The 18,674-nt window shown below is 42.1% G+C and overlaps 1 protein-coding gene across 3 annotated transcripts in view; it reads left to right on the forward strand.

Annotated features, from left to right (window-relative positions):
* Positions 1–18,674, forward strand: part of APAF1 (apoptotic peptidase activating factor 1) — a 123,445-nt gene that overhangs the window by 16,160 nt on the left and 88,611 nt on the right. For all 3 annotated transcript variants that reach the window (XR_005747927.1, XM_040344340.1, XM_040344339.1), the window contains exons 6-9: positions 2,656–2,768; positions 3,051–3,182; positions 6,159–6,397; positions 14,601–14,768. Coding sequence is in view for 2 of the 3 variants with exons in the window: in XM_040344340.1 (XP_040200274.1) it covers positions 2,656–2,768; positions 3,051–3,182; positions 6,159–6,397; positions 14,601–14,768 (652 nt within the window). In the remaining variant the exon portion in view is untranslated. The remainder of the gene's footprint in view (positions 1–2,655; positions 2,769–3,050; positions 3,183–6,158; positions 6,398–14,600; positions 14,769–18,674) is intronic.

Consider the following 18,674-nt stretch of genomic DNA (forward strand, 5'->3'; position numbering starts at 1 on the left):
CTTGAAGTCTACATGGGGTATAGTACCATCTAGTTAGTACTTTGTAGGCCGTTTCTCTAACCGCCAGAGATTTTGAGGCTTTGCTCAAGTTATCCAACATTATGTCCCATACCTCCAGGGTGAACTGTTCATTACAGTCCGATTCCCATTTGTGTTTATATGGAGCATCCCTGGGGGAAATACGAAACCAGTGCCAATTTATACAGGCTGGAAATTAGGCCTTTGCCCCTGGGGGAGTCACGGCAGATCCGTTCAAAGGGAGTAGGAGGAGAGGATGGGGACAGAGCAAAATGAGAAACATAAAAATTTCTTATTTGTAAAAAATGATAGTGTTCCCTAAGTGAAATCTGTTTTTGTGAGCGGAGGAGGTCAAATGTGGCAAATGTATCCCCAAGTTGAAGATCAGCCAGTGTGACCAAGGAGTTAGAAATCCACCACGAAAAACTCTCAGGATGCTGAAAGGCCGTGAAAAATAAGGGTTCTCCCAGAAAAGACGAGCCTCTGGGCGCAGATGACTTCAGGCCAAGTCTATTCTTATAGCGATACCAAAGGATGAGAGAATGTGTCACTAGGGAGTTAAGGGAGGCTAGTTTATGTGCAAAGTTGGAAGGGGACCATAAAATATATGGGCGAAAATAATGTCTGATCGATAACGATTCGAACCTGACCCAGGGTACCTTGGAATCTGGAATATTCCATTGAGCCATCTGAGAGAAACGAGCGGCCAGGAAATACAGGCAAAGATTTGGGAGGCCAAGACCCCCGGTGGTTTGAGAGTTATATAAAGCATGTTTGGAAAACCTGGGCCGCTTGTCCTGCCAGATAAACCTATTGACCTCCCGCTGTAGTTTGTCAATAAGGGATTGATCATAACAGGAAGGGCTCTAAAAAGATACAAAAGCTTTGGTAAAAGGGTCATTTTGACCGCCGTGACTCTCCCAAGAAACGAAATGCGGTAGGAGCTCCAAACCTTAAGCAGATTACGAAGACGGGACACACATGCCGGATAATTTGCAGCAAAAATGGAAGACCAATGCGGTGTGATATAGACGCCCAAATAGGGAATCTTATTGACTGACCACTGAAATGGGAAGGAATTACGGAGAGTCTCACACTGAGCAGAGGGTAAGTTAACGGGAAGTGCAGTAGACTTTGTTACATTAACTGTAAGTCCCGAGATAGAGGCAAATTTGGAGAGAAGGGTGAACAGATTGGGTAGGGAGATCTGGGGTTGGGTCAGAAAGAGCATGACATCATCCGCATACATGCAAAGTTTTGAAGTAGTGGAGAACAGTACCTTTTTATGAAGACATATGAACTTTTTATAATATTTTTTGGTCTCTCCCAATATTAAAGCATATTTAAACCTAAGAAAATTGTTTAATAAATGCAGATTACTAATCCTTATAAAACGAATGCAGCCACCAGATCTTTTTCCGGCATATATTTTCATCTGGTGATCCTACCAGTAACACACTGGTTGATCCTGCCAATAAAACACTAGGGGGTGGATTCAAGAAGCAATTGCGCCTGTGTAACCATAGGTTACACAGCGCAATTGCTTACTTGCCCCGGCGTAACGAGTGCTCCTGATTCAGGAACCTCGTTACGCCGACTGCAGCCTAAGATCTGCGCGGCATAAGGCTCTTATGCCCGCATATCTTAGGCTGCATTCTTGCAATGACCGCTAGGGGGCGCTCCCATTGTGCTCAGTGTATAGTATGCAAATTGCATACTAACACCGATTCACAACGTTGCGTGAGCCCTGCGTACGCAATTTACGTCGTTTATGTACGGCGGTTTTCGCGCAAGGCTGCCCCTGCTATTAGCAGGGGCAGCCCATGTTACGTATACCCGTCGTTCCCGCGTCGCGAAATTAGAATTTTACGTAGTTTGCGTAAGTGAATCGTGAATGGCGCTGGACGCCATTCACGTTCACTTTGAAGCAATTGACGTCCTTGCGACATCATTTGCCGCAATGCACGTTGGGAAACTTTCCCGACGGAGCATGCGCTCTACGCTCGGCACGGGAACGCACCTAATTTAAATGATTCCCGCCCCCTACGGGATCATTTAAATTGCGTGCTCTTGAACCGGGCATTTTGCAATTTACGGAGCTTATGCTCCGTGAATCGAGGGCAGCACAAAAAAATTGCGGGGGCGCAGGGCAAAATCGTTGCCCTGCGCCTCCGTAATAAATGCGCAAATCTCTTTGAATCCGGCCCAAGGTTTCTAATGCTCATTCACCATACTGCATCTATGGAGGAGCAGTTTTCACACTCAAGGACAGGACTAAAGAACACCTTAGATTTCTTCTTTATAGCAGCAAGGAGGTGTTTTTTCTTAGTCCACAGAAATAGCTGGGAACAATGTAACTGAAAAGAGTACACAGGAAGTCGGGTTAGAAAATTTCTGTCAGGATCAACGATTTTTTTTTTTTTTTTGCACTTATTAAAAATGTATATAAACAGTTAACATTGTTGTGTTACAGTAAGCCTTTTTGATAATTTTTTTTTCCCATATAAACACTGAAAATAATGCCACACAACTTGGACATTCATTCCAGCTAAGATTTTACAAAAGGATTATTAAAAAGTATTGTATGTTAATGGTCCCGGAAAAATGGCAAACAATTACACATTCTTTTTTTCGTAGAAGCCTTTTAATATTGGATGATGTTTGGGATCCCTGGGTGTTGAAGGCATTTGACGTCCAAGGCCGGGTCCTCATTACAAGCAGAGACAAAAGTGTAACGGATGCTGTGTCTGGTACGTACTACGTGGGCAGCCACCATTGATCTCAGGTGTTCATTGTTCTCCTAATGATCACGTTATGTAAAATGTAATAAATTGCTGTAATCTTGGCTTTTAGTCATGGTATGATTTCTTTCACTACCACCATGCATTCACCATTGAGTGACAGTGTTGGATTTCTTCTCCCCCTTTTTTCTTTTTTTGATAGTTTTTTTTTCTTTATTTATCTTTTACTAGAACATTTTATCCAGTTTTAAAGTCATCTAGCCTCACTGATACAAATGTTCTCTCCCAAAGGAATAAAACGCTTTGTTCATGTGGACAGTGAACTAGAGCACACGAAAGGCCTGGAAATTCTGTCTCGTTATGTTGATAAGGGTGTGGAAGAACTGCCAGAAGAGGCGCAACAAATCATAAAGGAATCGAAAGGTAAAACACTCTGGTTATGTGTTTCAATATGCTGTATCAAGCTCTAGGCAAAGTCAGATCTCTAGTCAATGACATCTTTGCCATGCACACAGCTGTCCTGAGTGCTAAAGCCTACTACACACTAATGCCCTGTACACACGATCGGTTCGTCTGATGAAAACGAGTCAGTTTTCATCAGACGAACCGATCGTGTGTGGGCCCCATCTGTTTTTTTTCCCAGATGGGAAAAAAAATAGAACCTGTTTTAAAATTTTCTGATGGTTAAAAAAACGATATTTCTGTGGGGAAATCCATCGGTCAAAAATCCACGCATGCTCACAATCAAGTCGACTCATGCTCGGAAGCATTGAACTTCATTTTTCTCAGCACGTCGTTGTGTTTTACGTCACAGCGTTGGACACGATCGGATTTTTAACTGATGGTGTGTAGGCAAGACTGATGAAAGTCGGCTTCATCGGATATCTGATGAAAAAAATCCATCGGTCTGCTTTCATCAGGTGAACCGATCGTGTGTACGTGGCATAACAGTTTTTTTTTTTTTCATTCAACCCAACAGGTTGGATGGGGAAAAAAACTGACAGCTCGGGTCAGATCCCCTGTACTAACAATCTGATGCTAGTACAGCGATCTCCTCCACTGAGCTATTGTGTTCTGAGAGGGGAACCCTCCTGTCAGCACTGAACGGGAGCTGGTTGGCTGCTGGTTTTTCAGCATGCTCATCCGACGGAAGCCAGCCAAACTTCTGGCTTCTGTCAGACCATCTCCCGTACACACAGGTCAAATGTCTTGTGTGTGTTTTTTTTTTTTTTTTTTTTTACTGCCCGATGTTGCCCAGCATTAGGCTCGTGTGTACTAGGCTTTAGCGTAGGCAAAGCAACTGAACTTCAAAGACCTATTCCGCAAGCCAGTGCCAATAACTATGGTGCTGACCTAAATTGTTGTAACCATTAGGATCATGTCATGTTTCAATTTATTCTGTAGTCAGACTAGTAAAACTTCACACCATATGTTAATAAAATTTTGCACATCAATATTTGCCTTCTAAAATAAGCCCCTTACTGGAAAACAGTCAAATAAGTTCCTATTTTTATTTATCAAACTATTATTCATTTAGCCATATAAGTGTCCTTTACCATGTGTGATGACATCGGGAGTCTTCTCAGTACCTGAAAAGTTTTGTAGGAGAGATTATTGCAGTATACGAGTAGTTTGTGGCATTCAAGGCTAAATCAAAAACGGTAAGGAAGTATGAGTTGTGTCCATAAAGTATTGAGAAAGATATATTTAAATGTTTTTATTGAAAAATATTACAATTGAACATTGTCTTCTTCAAAGTATGCTCCTTGTGAGTGTACAAAATGCTCACAATTTTTCCATTCTTCAGAGCATCCCTGGAAGTCTTCAAGTGGGATGGCATTCAGAGCCTGCATAGTGGCTCTTTGGACGTTATCCACACTACCAAAATGGTGCCCTTTCAAATCCTGAGTCACGATTTCCTAACCAATTGACTTTGTAATTCTGTTTCCTTTGCAGTCATTCTGATAGGTAGCCATCAGTCCAAAACAGAACAGGATGTGGATGCAGTGAGGTATGTTCTCAACAGTGACCGATGGCTCACTATTAGATGGATTGCAGAGGAAATGGGAATTGCCAAGTCAATTGTTCATGAAATCGTGACTCCGTTTTGGTAGTGTGGATATTGTCCAAAGAGCCTCTAAACGCCATCCCATTTAAAGACTTCCAGGGATGCTATGAAGAATGTAAAAATCGCTGGGAGCGTTGTTTACACTCGCAAGGTGCATACTTTTTTAAATATTTTCAAAGGATGAATTTTTAAAATATCACTTATTACTTTCTGGACACACCTCCGTATAGCAATTTATATTAAACAGTAACCCCACAAGGGAAAGGATATACAGTATGTATACATACTTTTATTTATTTTTTATTTTTTGTCAGGTAGTATTGTTTGAGACTAACCTAGTCTTCTAGGCTTAAGACTTCTTTTAGGGCAGACGCAGTTCCGTACAGTTTTGTGTGCATTTTTTCTGCACAAAATGCATGCAGTGTTTTCCATGTATTCCAATGGCTCTAGTTGGCACCATGCAGTCAGTTTCTGCACTGGAAACTGACCGGAAACTGACTGCATGGTGTGAACGAACTAGAGCCAACTAGAGCCATTGGAATACATGAAAAGCACTGTACATGCATTTTTAGTGCAGAAAAAATGCACACAAAACTGTACGGAACTGCGACTGGTGTGAACTGGCCCTTAACATAAAAGATTGATATAAAAAATGCTTTTGAACCCAGAGCTCAGTAGCTAAAGCTGAAATTTACACACAAAAGTAATTAAGACAAAAATGCATCATCATCCAAGCAGTGTTCTGCCGCAAAAGAATAAAATAAAAAATTCAGCTGCTACAGATACTGCAGCTGCTGACGTTTTTAAAAATATTCGGACACTTGCCTGCCTGTCCAGGGCACCTGCGATGTCAGCACCCAAAGCCGATCTGTCCTGCTTTCGGGTGGAGGTGCCACCATCTTCTGTAAGGGAGTCAGGAAGTGAAGCTTTGTGGCTTCACTTCCTGGTTCCCTACTGAACATGCGTGAAAGTGCTGCGCTATCTCCTTGGTCTCTGCTGTCTCCTGGGACCTGTATGTCTCCCAGAAGACGGGGGGGGGGGCAGAGGAGGGGCCGGACATGGCGTAGATCGCCATGGATACTGCGGCGATCTATGCCTGGAAGTGGGAGCAAATACCTGGATTACACAGGTATCTGCTCCCCCCCCCCCCCGAAAGGTGCCAAATGTGACACCAGAGCGGGTAGGATTTCGAAAAGCGAAGTTGCATTTTTAGGCGGAACTCCGCTTTAAGATGATGGTTACATATTTTATCTTAGATTATGTTCATATATGTTAGAATGGCACGTTAGAGAGAGCAACCTAGTTTTCATTGTCCTCTTGTCTTTTCACAGGCTCGCCTCTTGTTGTGTCTTTGATTGGTGCTCTGTTGCGAGAATTCCCCAATCGCTGGGCCTTCTACCTCAAACAGCTTCAAAGGAAGCAGTTTCAAAGAATTAGGAAATCTTCCTCCTATGATTATGAAGCACTAGATGAAGCCATGTCTATGAGTGTGGATAGGCTGAAAGATGCTATCAAGGAGTTCTACAATGATTTATCTGTTATAGAGAAAGATGTGAAGGTACCAACTCAGGTAAATTTGCATTTTCAACCATTGGAGTTACTGCTTATGCTTCACAGTAAATATTCTACTTGATATCAACCTTGCAATGGAAACCTTTGTTGGATTACATTAGAAAGATTGGCAGGTATTGATGCTGCCAGTCACTCCTAAAAATACTTTTTGACTGTAAGTGGTCACCCTTAACCTACCTAGATAACATCCAAATGCTAAAGGAGCCTTCTAATGAAAGATTTATGTACAGTACAAACATACACATTTGCATTGGGTTTGTCTGGGCTCTTGCCTATGCAAAAGGATACCATTCCTTATGGTCCCTGTAAGGTTGAGCCAGCTTGCTGTTCCACTAATTCTCTGTGGCTCAGACAGATTATTACACAAGTATATGGTCTCAAGAATCAAATGTCACCCTTTCCTGTGAAGGAACACACCACTAGATCTGTAAGTGTCTCTTGGGGCTCTTCTGCATCAGACTACTGTTTCCCAGATATGCAGGGCTGCTACCTGGTCTTCTGTTTTACACTACTGTATAGCACTTTATTTGCTGTTGGATTGTTTTGGTACTCCCTGACAGTATAAGACCTATGTGTCCTTCAATGGACGAGAAAAAAAAAAGATTTTTATGCTCTCCATAAAATAATTTTCTAGGAATCCTTTGAACAGCGCCAGTTTCACTTTCCTGTGTTTTATGATCATCTTGAGTGCTACTTTGCCACAAAACTGAGGCATGCTGGGAGTAGGAGGGGTTATCCTGTGCTGCGCTCGTTATTTGTTTGTCTATGTCCAATCCTGTAGGCAGCAGTATCATCAAAGGTGAAGGACTTCCTTAATGACCCTGAATGGACTCTAGGAAAAGTGTTTTTTGCTAAATTTTATTTTCATATGTGGTTTTAACTGAAGGTTACTAAAATTATTTTACTTAACGGTATTGTTCACCTTTACCAAAAAGCTGCCTGTGCAGATAAGGGACATCTGTAGATGAAAACAAGCTGTGCAGCTTACTGTTCACCTTCACAGTAGAGAGCACTTACTCTGATTTGAACCACCCTTACGTGACCTTTCTCTCCCCTGTTGCAGTAGCTCTGAGCTCAGAGTCTGAGGCACACGGCCTTTCCATATGGTGACCTGTTCGGATCTCGGATCATTTACCATCTGTTGCACCACTATTACCGATCAAAAGAATTAACGATTATTCGAGGAATTAATCTTTAATTTCCACAGCCCTAATTTTTTATTTTAAACCCGCGAATGTGACATTGACCAAATACTTAGACTCCTTTCACACTGAGCTGCTCTATTCATTCTATTCGGTGCGCTGGCAGGGCATCAGAAAAATTCCTTCCAGCATCTTCTTTGGAGCACATTAGGAGCGGCAAACTCACGGCTCCTAATGCACTACTGCCCATTGAAATCAATGGGCAGCGCCGGCAATATTAACCCTTTTTTTGGCCGCTAGCGGGGGTTAAAAGCGCCCCGCTAGCGGCCGAAATGCGTCGCAAATCCGACCGTAAAATAGCTGCGTTTTACCGATATTTTACTACCGACGCTATAGACGGCACCAGTGTGAAAAGGGTCTAACTGGAGTAAATCTTCCTGTTTTTCATGAATTTTAAATTATAAGGGATGATTAACCACCTGTGAATGTTTGTTTGGTAATGTATCTCATTTGCTGCTTTTATAAATAATCCCCAATGTCTGACTGCAAATCTATTTGTGGAACTCAAATTGGACTTGGACCTCTCCTAGTGTAGGTGCTGTGGTGTTCACTTTGTAAGTTATGTTTATCTAGTAGTTTTATTGTATTGTATTGTGTTTTTTTGTATTTTATTGTTGGTATCAAGCTGTTGCTTAGAGGTGGTTTTCGAGTTATAGTAAATATAGTATTGATTTTTGGCAATGAATTTTTGCTTTTAGTGGTTTATTCTACAAGATATTTTAAGGGGCTCCTTCACACTGCCCCGCTGCGCTTTTCCTAAAGAGCAGCTTACCCTGTGGTTTTCGTGTATGCTAGCTAAGCTTTCCCATATACTTCTACGAGGTCTTGCAGTTTTGGCTCAGTTTCAGAAAGCGCGCCAAAACTTCTGCATGCTGCATCTTTTTGTACTGCCCCCTGAATGTGACCCATTCAAATTAATGGGGCTGCACCTCAACTGTAAGCAATGAAAATGGTTGCAGCACGGTAGTGCAGTTTTTTAGGGATTAAAATCTGAGGCAACCTGGCGCCTACTTGCCTTTTGTCAAACGCTCTCTCTGAAAAGTGATCTACAGGGGATTGATTTTCAGAGGACACCGCTAAAGGAGTTCAAAAGTGTTCCTTGGAACATTCATCCTTTATTTCTAGTTTTCCTACCTCCTGCAAATTTGTCTCTACCTTCTGGTTTTTATTTTTTGGGAGGCATCCCTTTTGCCAGGCCAGCATGTCTTGCCAATCTGAGGTTGAGGACCCTGTGGAAAGGGTGTATGGTATTCGGTCATGATAATCTACACCCCACGGTGCTCCACGGCTGCGTTCCACCGCGCCGAATGTGGCGTTTCTGCCTCCCCCAGTACCAGCGCTGTGATACCATCCAGGGACCTCCAGAGACACCGCCCTCGGCCCCCACTGTGTGGATTTACCATCACGCTGCCTGAAGCCTGTGAGAAGATCTCTCCAGCAGAGTTTATGCACTCCAGACGCCAGCCTCAGATGACACCAGTATTCCAATACCTGTATTGCCTGTATCTTTGTGAGTAACCCCTCATAAGATTTGTTGTCGTTTGTCCTTCTTATTAAACTCCATACTACGCTTAGAGGGCGCCGCTTTTTGTTTTTCTTTAATACCCCACAATACTCTGCAATACCCCACAATACCCTGCAAAGCCCCGCAAAAACCTTTCAATACTCTGCAATACCCCGCAATACTCTGCAATGCCCCGCAATACCCCGCAATACTCTGCAATACCCCGCAATACTCTGCAATACCCCGCAATACTCTGCTTCCCAGCCTAGAAGTGAGATATGGGGTCTTATTGGCCCCATATCTCACTGTAAAGAGGACCTGTCATGCCATATTCCTAATACAAGGGATGTTTACATTACCTGTAATAGGAATAAAAGTGATCAAAATTTTTTATTTTTTTGCAGAAAAACTTGTCAAACTAAAATAAAGTAAAGTAAAGTGAACAATAAAATATATATTTTTTTTTAAAGCGCCCCTGTCCTCGTGTGCTCGCATGCAGAAGCGAACGCACACGTAAGTCCCACCCACATATGAAAACGGTGTTCAAGCCACACATGTGAGGTATCGCTGCAAACGTTGGAGCGAGAGCAATAATTTTGTCCCTAGACCTCCTCTGTAACTAAAAACATATAACCAGTAAAAATATTTAAAACATTGCCTATGGGGATTTTTAAGTAGCGAAGTTTGGCGCTATTCCACGAGCGTGTGCAATTTTGAAGGGTGACATGTTGGGTATCTATTTACTCGGCATAACTTAATCTTTCACATTATGCAAAAGAATGAATAAAAAATACTAAATTTGCTAAATTTTCTAACAGAAACAAAGAAAAATTCATTTTTTTTACAGAATTTTCAGTCTTTTTTCTCTTTTATAGCGCAAAAAATAAAAAACCCAACTGTGATTAAATACCACCAAAAGAAAGCTCTCTTTGTGTGAAAAAAAGGACGAAAATTTCATTTGGGTACAATGTTGTATGACTGAGTAATTGTCATTCAAATTGTGAGAGCACCGAAAGCTGAAAATTGGTCTGGTTATTAGGTGGGTTTATGTGCCTGGTGGTCAAGTGGTTAAGGGAGGCGACTTGAATACAACTTTTGAAGTATTCAGAGATTCTCACTAATGCAGGATAGCCCAGTTGGAGAGGACTGGATGGCAGGTCTCTCAGGATTGATAAATTCTCATTTGTAGGAAATTAGAATTCAGAGTCTTGGAAAGACTTTGCGTTGGAAAGAACCTCAAACCCTTATTACAGGGACTGTGGTCCCGAAAGGTTTAACCTGTCTACAGAAGAGTGCGGGAAAGGAACAGGAAACAGCCAGCAGTTGTCTCTAAGGTGGGTGGAGTAGACTACAGCTGTGAGAAAGTGTAGGCTGTCTGATACTCTGTTTGCTGAGCTTCCGCAGCTTTTCTTGTACCTCAAAACAGACAGGAACCCTAAACCCAAGTTTGGGACCGGTATGCTGATGGGGAGCCATTTTGTGGCCTGGATTATGAACTGTTGGCATTTACTTTAGCTGAAAAAGCTATTTTGTTTGCTTGTCTTGAGAGACCAATAAAGACTGCCTACTTTTACAAGCGTCTGGCTGGTGATCTTGGTTCTCCATGTTACACCAGATAAATCTAGCTCTACTCAGCCACCACATTCTCCTATAGGGACAAAAAGGAAGGCAATTCTTATAAAGCCTTTCCCTATCCTTAATCAAGCCGATTGGACTGTATATAATGGAAAACCAAACGGGGGGGGGGGGGGGGGGGAATCAAAAAGTGCCTCTAAATGTAATAGGTTTAATGTAAATGACAATTGCACTGGCAAATGGTAACTCACAGAAGCAGTATATATACAGTATATAGGCTCATCGATATTATAATAATATGTGATCAATGAGCCTATACATATACTCCTTCTGTGACTTACCATTTGTCTGTGCAATTGTCTTTTACGTTAAATATTACACTTGGAGGTGTACTATGCATACAGAGTCGGCTTTTCTCTCAGAAGAGACTTGCCTTAAGTGTTTGTTTCCCCTTCTCCTGTTTGAGTACCTGTAGCCTGACAGGCTTTGAACTTTCATGCACTGACATTATGTGGACGCTTTATGAACATTACTGGTTATCACATCCTAATCCTGTGCGCATGCATCAGTTCCCCCTGGGCTGTTTATAATGACTTGCCCTACTCTGGAATTTTTGCTGCCTTGTACTCTATGGAAGAAAAAATTAAAAAGAAATGTACTGTTCCCACTGTGGACCCAGACATTTTTGAATATTCATTCTATTGTTTCTATTGAGGGCATTGCAACCTCTCAGGATTCAGTTGATAAGTGTTTGAAGAGTAATTTGAAGTCCTCCTTTGCTCTGGCAGGCCCAGCTTGGAGTACAATATAGGACATGGGTCGTTCCCCCTCCTTTTTTTTTTTTTTTTTTTCCAGTGATCCTATTATTGTTCAAAAACTGGAGCCTAGTGGAATTGACAAAGGCTTAATGGAAACATTCAGGGATGTACCCAGCAAAGCATTTGCCAGTGTCTTATCTGAAAATTCGACATGTAGCTTATGGTCTAAGAACCAATCCCTGTTTCCTGTAAATCTACTCCAAGACATGGAATTTACAGGTGTGTCAGAATTCTCCTCTTCTTTTAATTTTTTTTGGTACCTTTTTAAAGCTCGCCCTAGTTGAATACCCTTTGGACAGAAGAGAAGGTGCTTTTTTTTTCTCTGCACATGCAGTAAAACCTGAGAAAGTTGGGTGCACTGGCCCACGAATGAAACTTTGACCTTGCATATGCTTTCCCGCAAACCAGCCTTCAATGGAAAGTAATCAGGAATATCAGCTCATAACAGTGCAGAGTGATCCTTGTGGCCAATGGCCAATAAGAAAATGTTTTTTCTATTTCAGCAACTGGTAGAGGAGCCATTAATAACCCTGCAGAAAGGACTGGACCAGATCAAATGAATACCACTCTTACAAAGTGCCTTAAAAACTAGATTTCCTCCAGAAAAGAGCCATTAAAAGGCTGGCTACCAGCCCCCTCAAAGTTCAGGTGGCTGCACTATCCATATTTCTGGACAATAAACGTATTTAATCGCTAGTCAAATGCTTCTTCAGAGCATTACTCGAACTAAAGCTCAATGCTGGATTACCTCCATGGGACATTGCAACTGTCTTGGAATGACTTACAAGGCCACCCTTTGAACCTATCCAAAACATTGCAATGCTCTAGTATCAGTGCATCAATACTGTGCTGGTCCAGCCAGACCTCACTGCACACCAGTTGTCGCGTTGCAGTGCAGTGGCTGGTGTAAACAAGCCTTTAATATACGCAAAAGCATACTTTGTTACATAGATAACACAAGCGACTTCAGAAAAAGACGTGCCCTATATTTTATTTCCAGTGGTCCCAAAAATGGCCCAGTGGATACATAGAGATATCCGCTTTACCAATGCATATGCAAATAAACCTTGTCCTCTATGCATTACTGCTAACCCCACAAGAACGCTGTCAACATCCTGAACAGAAAAAGATGGTGCTTCAGCAAACCAGATATGCAAGGCAGGCATATGATCAAACCTAAACACTTATTTATGAAACCCTGTCATTATCCAGTCAAGATCAGGCTTTTTGGGAGAAAAGTATCTTCAAAAGTGATCGCACCCTAGGTAACATAATTGTAATCTCTAGTAAACCATCCTAGAGAGTAATTAGGGAAAACCTGACTTATTATCTGATTGCTGTTCCCAAGAATCTTCCAGGATGGGGAGTTCCCTAGTATTGATTATATGTTTTTTACTTCTAGTGTTCGGGTTTATATATTTTCTTGTAAATTACTGAAGCTGCTAGCTACTTGGAGTTCTTTTTAAATACTTTTAGGCTCTATTCACACTTTGCGTAAGAGGAACTTTTTTTTTTTTTGCACGTTTTCTATTTGTATCTAAACGTTACACATAGGGCAGCCCCTTTGCACAGCAAATATGCCAAAGAAGCTCCTGCACCTTTTCCAGGTGTGAAGTGTTGCACGTTTTTTCAACATGCATTTTGGCTCGTTCAAGGGGCATTTGCCACACAACAAGACCTGCTAACAGCGTTTGGGGTGCCATTAACATTTAGTGTGACATGCGTTTCCAAAATGTGCAGCAAAGCGTATGCATCCTGTGCATTAAGAAACAAACCAGTGTCCCAGTGGGACCTAAGCCATGTTTTTCATGAAGGTGGGCAAAATCATCTCTAGTGAACAGTCCTAAAAAATGTAGTTAAGTCCCGTTGGTACAGGACGCCGGCCTGCTGCATAACTTATTCCCTACGACGTCTGACCGGTGCTGGTTTTGGTCCTGCGACCTACTTCTGGCAAGAAGTCCGGCGCATTACCCGGAAGTTCACTGACCGCATTCTTGAGGATGATCCGGCGTTCCTTTTGCTCCACGCGGCAGTCGTGCCGGCGCGGGTCTATAAGAAATCGGTAGTGCGCCACCTATTAGACGCGGCTAAGGCCAGCATCCCACTGTGCTGGAAGTCCCAACACCCGCCTACCGTGGTCTAGTGGCTTAGGCGAGTAGACGAAATTAGTCGAATGGAGGACCTGATCCTCTCCAGTCAGCAAAGGGAGGAGACCTGGCGACCATGGAACATATTTAAATACTCTGACGAGGGACGTGCCCTCAGGGGGGAGTCCCTGGGGACTAGTAATTACGACCCGCAGGTGGAGACCCTGAGGCCAGACGTATAGGGCTCAGAGATGGGCGCTGTGGCGATATGGTCACATCGAGCCCCTCCTTGTCTCATGACTCGCACCTTGCCCCCCCCCTCCCCCATTAGCCTGAGCCCTCCCTCCCCCACCCCCCCCCCAAACTTTCGATCTCCTATCTGTGCTCTAATTCCCCCTCTCTCTCTGTCTATAACCAGGGGGGCACCTCCTGTGCCCCCCCCCCCACCCTGCATCCTATCTCTTCACTTTTCTCCAATATCTTTTCTTCCTCTTCTGTTTTCCAACTATTGAAAATGCGGTGCGGCTGGCCCTGCTGACCCTAGACCATCTGGGAAGACACAAACCGCTGTCCACTTGACATCTCTCCGGCATGGGCATATGTTCTCCCACACATATCTCTCCTAGGCCCCGAGGGGCCGCAGGTGCCCAGCCACCCTGCCTGAGTTCTATCACGGACCCATATACTTATGTTTGTTTACTCTACTCCTACATGACTGTTTTTAGTATAATGTCTCAGTGACTATGTTTTTGATGTACTTTGTTATTGTGGTCCGTATGGGCCAGTTTTCTCTGCTTTTGAATAAATAAAAAAAAAAAAATGTAGTTAAATATTTTTAGTAAATCCTTTTTTTTTCCTGAACTACAAATGTTTATCCATCTATCCTCCCCTTTATACCTTATACTTTTTACATGCTTGTCATAGTTGCAACTATGGTAGAATATAGATGGATTGTCATTATTCTGATGGAATCTTTTTCTGCACTATATAGCTAACCACCTGACTTTACTTACAGGTTCTGTGCATCTTGTGGGACATGGAAAGTGAGGATGTAGAGGACATGCTGCAGGAGTTTGTCAACAAATCATTATTATACTGTGATCGCAATGGAAAATCGTTCCTGTATTACTTGCATGATTTGCAATTGGATTTTCTTACAGAGAGGAACCGGGATCAGTTGCCTGTATGAATTGGCTGCAGTAATTTCATTATCAATATTATACAGCGTAAAAAACACAACTATTTATTTCTGTGTGAAGTAGTGCTTGTCATTTAAAGCTCATGGGCATTTAGCAGCAATACTATATGTACAAAAGTTTGTGGACATCTGACAGTCACAGCATTATGAGCTTGTTGGCCATCCTGTTCTAAAAGCAATAGGTATGTCTTTGATCAATGAACACAAACCAAGGCTGCTTGGGGCCTGATTAATTGACCATACTCTCAATACCCATAAAATAGATGACGACCTTAAGGTATACTTCGGGAAGATCTTTGCTTTTTTGAAACGCAAATCTCATTTACACTGGCATATTGAATATTTCAGACGTTACTTATTGGATAACATCTGTCCTATTGGACTACGTATCCAAATCTTCCCTACCATCAAGGAACCTTCACCTGACTTCAAAAAGAATTGGGAAACCACCCTATTGGGGTGTAGTACTGATTTAATGAAGTCATTAGTGATTCAGTATACTTCAGATATGACCTTACTTGATACGGAAATCAATGACCTAAACAGTCAATTCCAACATTTGATCGGCAATACTTTATATACCGACAAATGGAAGGAACTAAAAACCCGTTTAGAGACACTCAACAGAGACATTATTGTGAGTAAACAAACAAAATTCAACAAAGATAAATCAGCATATGCAGATGGTTATGCATACAAATGGTCTACCAATCAGAGCAATAGGAGGAGTAACAGACGCACTCAACATCCTGGTAATTCCAACACTGAAGTGGAATCCGACTCCTCTATTTCCTCTTTAACTTCCCAACAAAGCGGAACAAGACCTCCCACTACTTCCAAGGGCATTAAATCCGCCCGAAAAAGGTTGAGATATGGAGGGACTACCCCTCCACCCTTACCAGCTAAAAAGGATAGACAAACTGCTAAGGCAATAAAGACACGGGTACCAACTGCACGGGATCTGGTGGACACCAACTTGTCTACCGACAACTTGGGTAGATCCACATCCCTACATGGAGCAATACCCAAAGTCCTCAATTCATCTTTGATGACTAATAAACATACAAAAACCAATGATGAGGCCATTTTTTTAGACCTGAAGAAGCAGCAGGGAAACCTAGATACATTTGTTCTAAAATCAATGCCAAACCTACCGCCCCCATTACAACCAACTCCTCTGAAAATACCAGTCTTAACATAATTAACTTGACTCCATTAATACTATCCGAGGATCAATCTTCAGTATTACAGCTTGGCTTAGGCTTTTGTCCACTTGATCCCTTGAAAATCACTCATACTATCAAAGACCTTTATTTGTTTGCTCGCAACCTAACATATAAGTTTATTTTTGATAGAGACCGTGGCTTAATCAATTTAGAACGTGAACTAGCTGAAAGAACTAAACAGTTCACTATGAACGAATTTCGTGCCCTCCGAGACCTAATGCTCTTATATGATGAGAGCAATCCAGACGATACCGATTCATTATCGACCGCTGTAGATGATCCTATTGTATCTGTCCCAACTACTAGACCTCCACGTAAACCCTTTCGACTCCCTTCTAGGAGATTCCCTGACCTTATGACCTGCCCATCGATTTGGGCGTTTGTACAAGCTACAATTCGAGATCTTAAAAGACAGGAATGGCATACAATATCTCCCAACTTAACCATCAGACAGACCAGAGCCCTTAAATCTCTGCAAAAATGTACCGATATTGTAATCAAGCAATCAGACAAGGGTGGAAATATTGTACTTATGACCCATGAACTTTATCAAAACATGTGTTATTCAATATTGAACAACACCGACTGGTATAGTCGGATCCCTTCCACCTTTGTATCTAACTTTACTACAGAACTCAGGTCTCTCTGTACAGATGCTTATTTTCTAGGATTGATTGATAAGGATACTTTAGAATACTTGATCCCCAAATTTCCCCGATTAGCCACCTTTTATTCTTTACCTAAAACGCACAAAAACGTACAAAATCCCCCCGGCCGACCTATCGTGTCCGGCATGGGATCCCTTACAGATAATGCTAGTAAATTTGTAGACGCCTTCCTTATGCCTCATGTCACGAGCCTTCCATCGTACATTCGCGACACCGCTGACCTTTTGAAACATGTTGAGGGGACCCAAGTCCCTCCTGACGCCCTGCTCGTGGCATTGGATGTCGAGGCCTTGTACTCGAGTATCCCCCACGAGCAGGGTGTCAGAATGGCTGGGTCCTTCCTATATGAACAGGAAAACACCTCATGGTCATTGGTTAAATTTATTTTACAGCTATTATCATTTATTCTGACAAAAAATTATTTTACGTTCAACGACGAATTATTTTTGCAAAATCAGGGCGTAGCGATGGGCACATCATGCGCTCCAGCTTACGCCAATTTATATCTTGGTGGCTGGGAACGTTCATTACACGCCAACGATATTTTCCGAAGATTTTTGGATAAGGTTTTACTTTGGTATAGATTTATAGATGATTTGTTTATTATTTGGACCGGTACTTCGGAATTCTTACTAGAATTTGTACGTCTACTCAATATAAATAGATTTAACCTTAGATTTACCGTCCAATTTGATGACACTCAGGTCCCATTCCTTGACCTGACTATCATCAAACATAGTGACGGTATTCTACATACGGACCTCTACCGCAAACCTACGGCTGGAAATACCTTATTGTTTGCTACCAGTGCCCACCCCAAGCCACTAATTAGAAGTATTCCTTTCGCCCAATATCTAAGACTACGTAGGAACTGTACACTACCCAGTGATTTCAAAAAGCAAGCAGACGCACTAAGGCTGCGCCTACTTGACCGTGGCTATGCTCGGACAAACCTTAAAAAAGCCTATAATAGGGCCTGTTTACGTTCTAGGAATTCATTATTATATGATACACCTAAACAGAGAAATACAATCACTTCAGCTAATAATCCTGTACGCTTTATCACTACTTATTCTGCCCACCACAATGTCTTACGAGACATTCTCAACAGACATTGGCATATCCTCACTGATGACAACACTTTGTCCAAACATGTGAAGGTACATCCTGAAATGGTCTATCGCCGTGCATCTTCACTGCGAGACAGACTCACTCAGAGTCATTATTTACAAGAACGCCCACCCCCTCCAACACTCAGGGGAACTTATCAATGCGGCAATTGTCCGCGTTGCCCGTGGATATTGGAGGGCAAACGGTTTATTTTACCTAATAATGAAATTTTTTCTCCTTCCTTCTTTGCTGACTGTGGCACCAAGGGCGTGGTTTATTTAATGGTGTGCAAATGTAATGCTTTTTATGTTGGAAAAACAATTAGAGAATTCCGCCAACGCATTGGTGACCACCTGTATGACACAGGGGTGGGTAAATTGACTACCATCGGACGCCATATAGGACTTTATCACAGATATGACTTGACAGTGATACGATTCCTTATATTAGAAGTCATCCCACCACATCCACGTGGTGGTGACTGGGATAAATCCATTCTCCAAAAGGAATGTTTATGGATAGAACACCTGAATGCTATGACTTATCCAGGGTTAAATGAGGTCAATTCATATAAGTCCTTTATTTAGGGGGGACCTTAATTGATTGACTATTCATTCACCCATAGCCATTTTTTGATATACCTGACTGTTCTATTACAACGTCATTTTGTATCCAAACAAATCCCCCTTGCACCTCACCACTTGCAACTTTATTCAATTATCATTTCTATTACTGTTTATAATTTTATTATGTCCTATGTCACCATTACATTATAAATGTCTGTTACATCTCATTTGAATCTTTTTCGTTTCAATTGTCTCTCTCCTGATTTTTTTGAAATGCTGTTGTTTAATGACTCCACAATGAAAAGTATTGCAGGTATATCC

Source organism: Rana temporaria, chromosome 3 (genome assembly GCF_905171775.1).
Source record: "Rana temporaria chromosome 3, aRanTem1.1, whole genome shotgun sequence".
Taxonomy (NCBI): domain Eukaryota; kingdom Metazoa; phylum Chordata; class Amphibia; order Anura; family Ranidae; genus Rana; species Rana temporaria.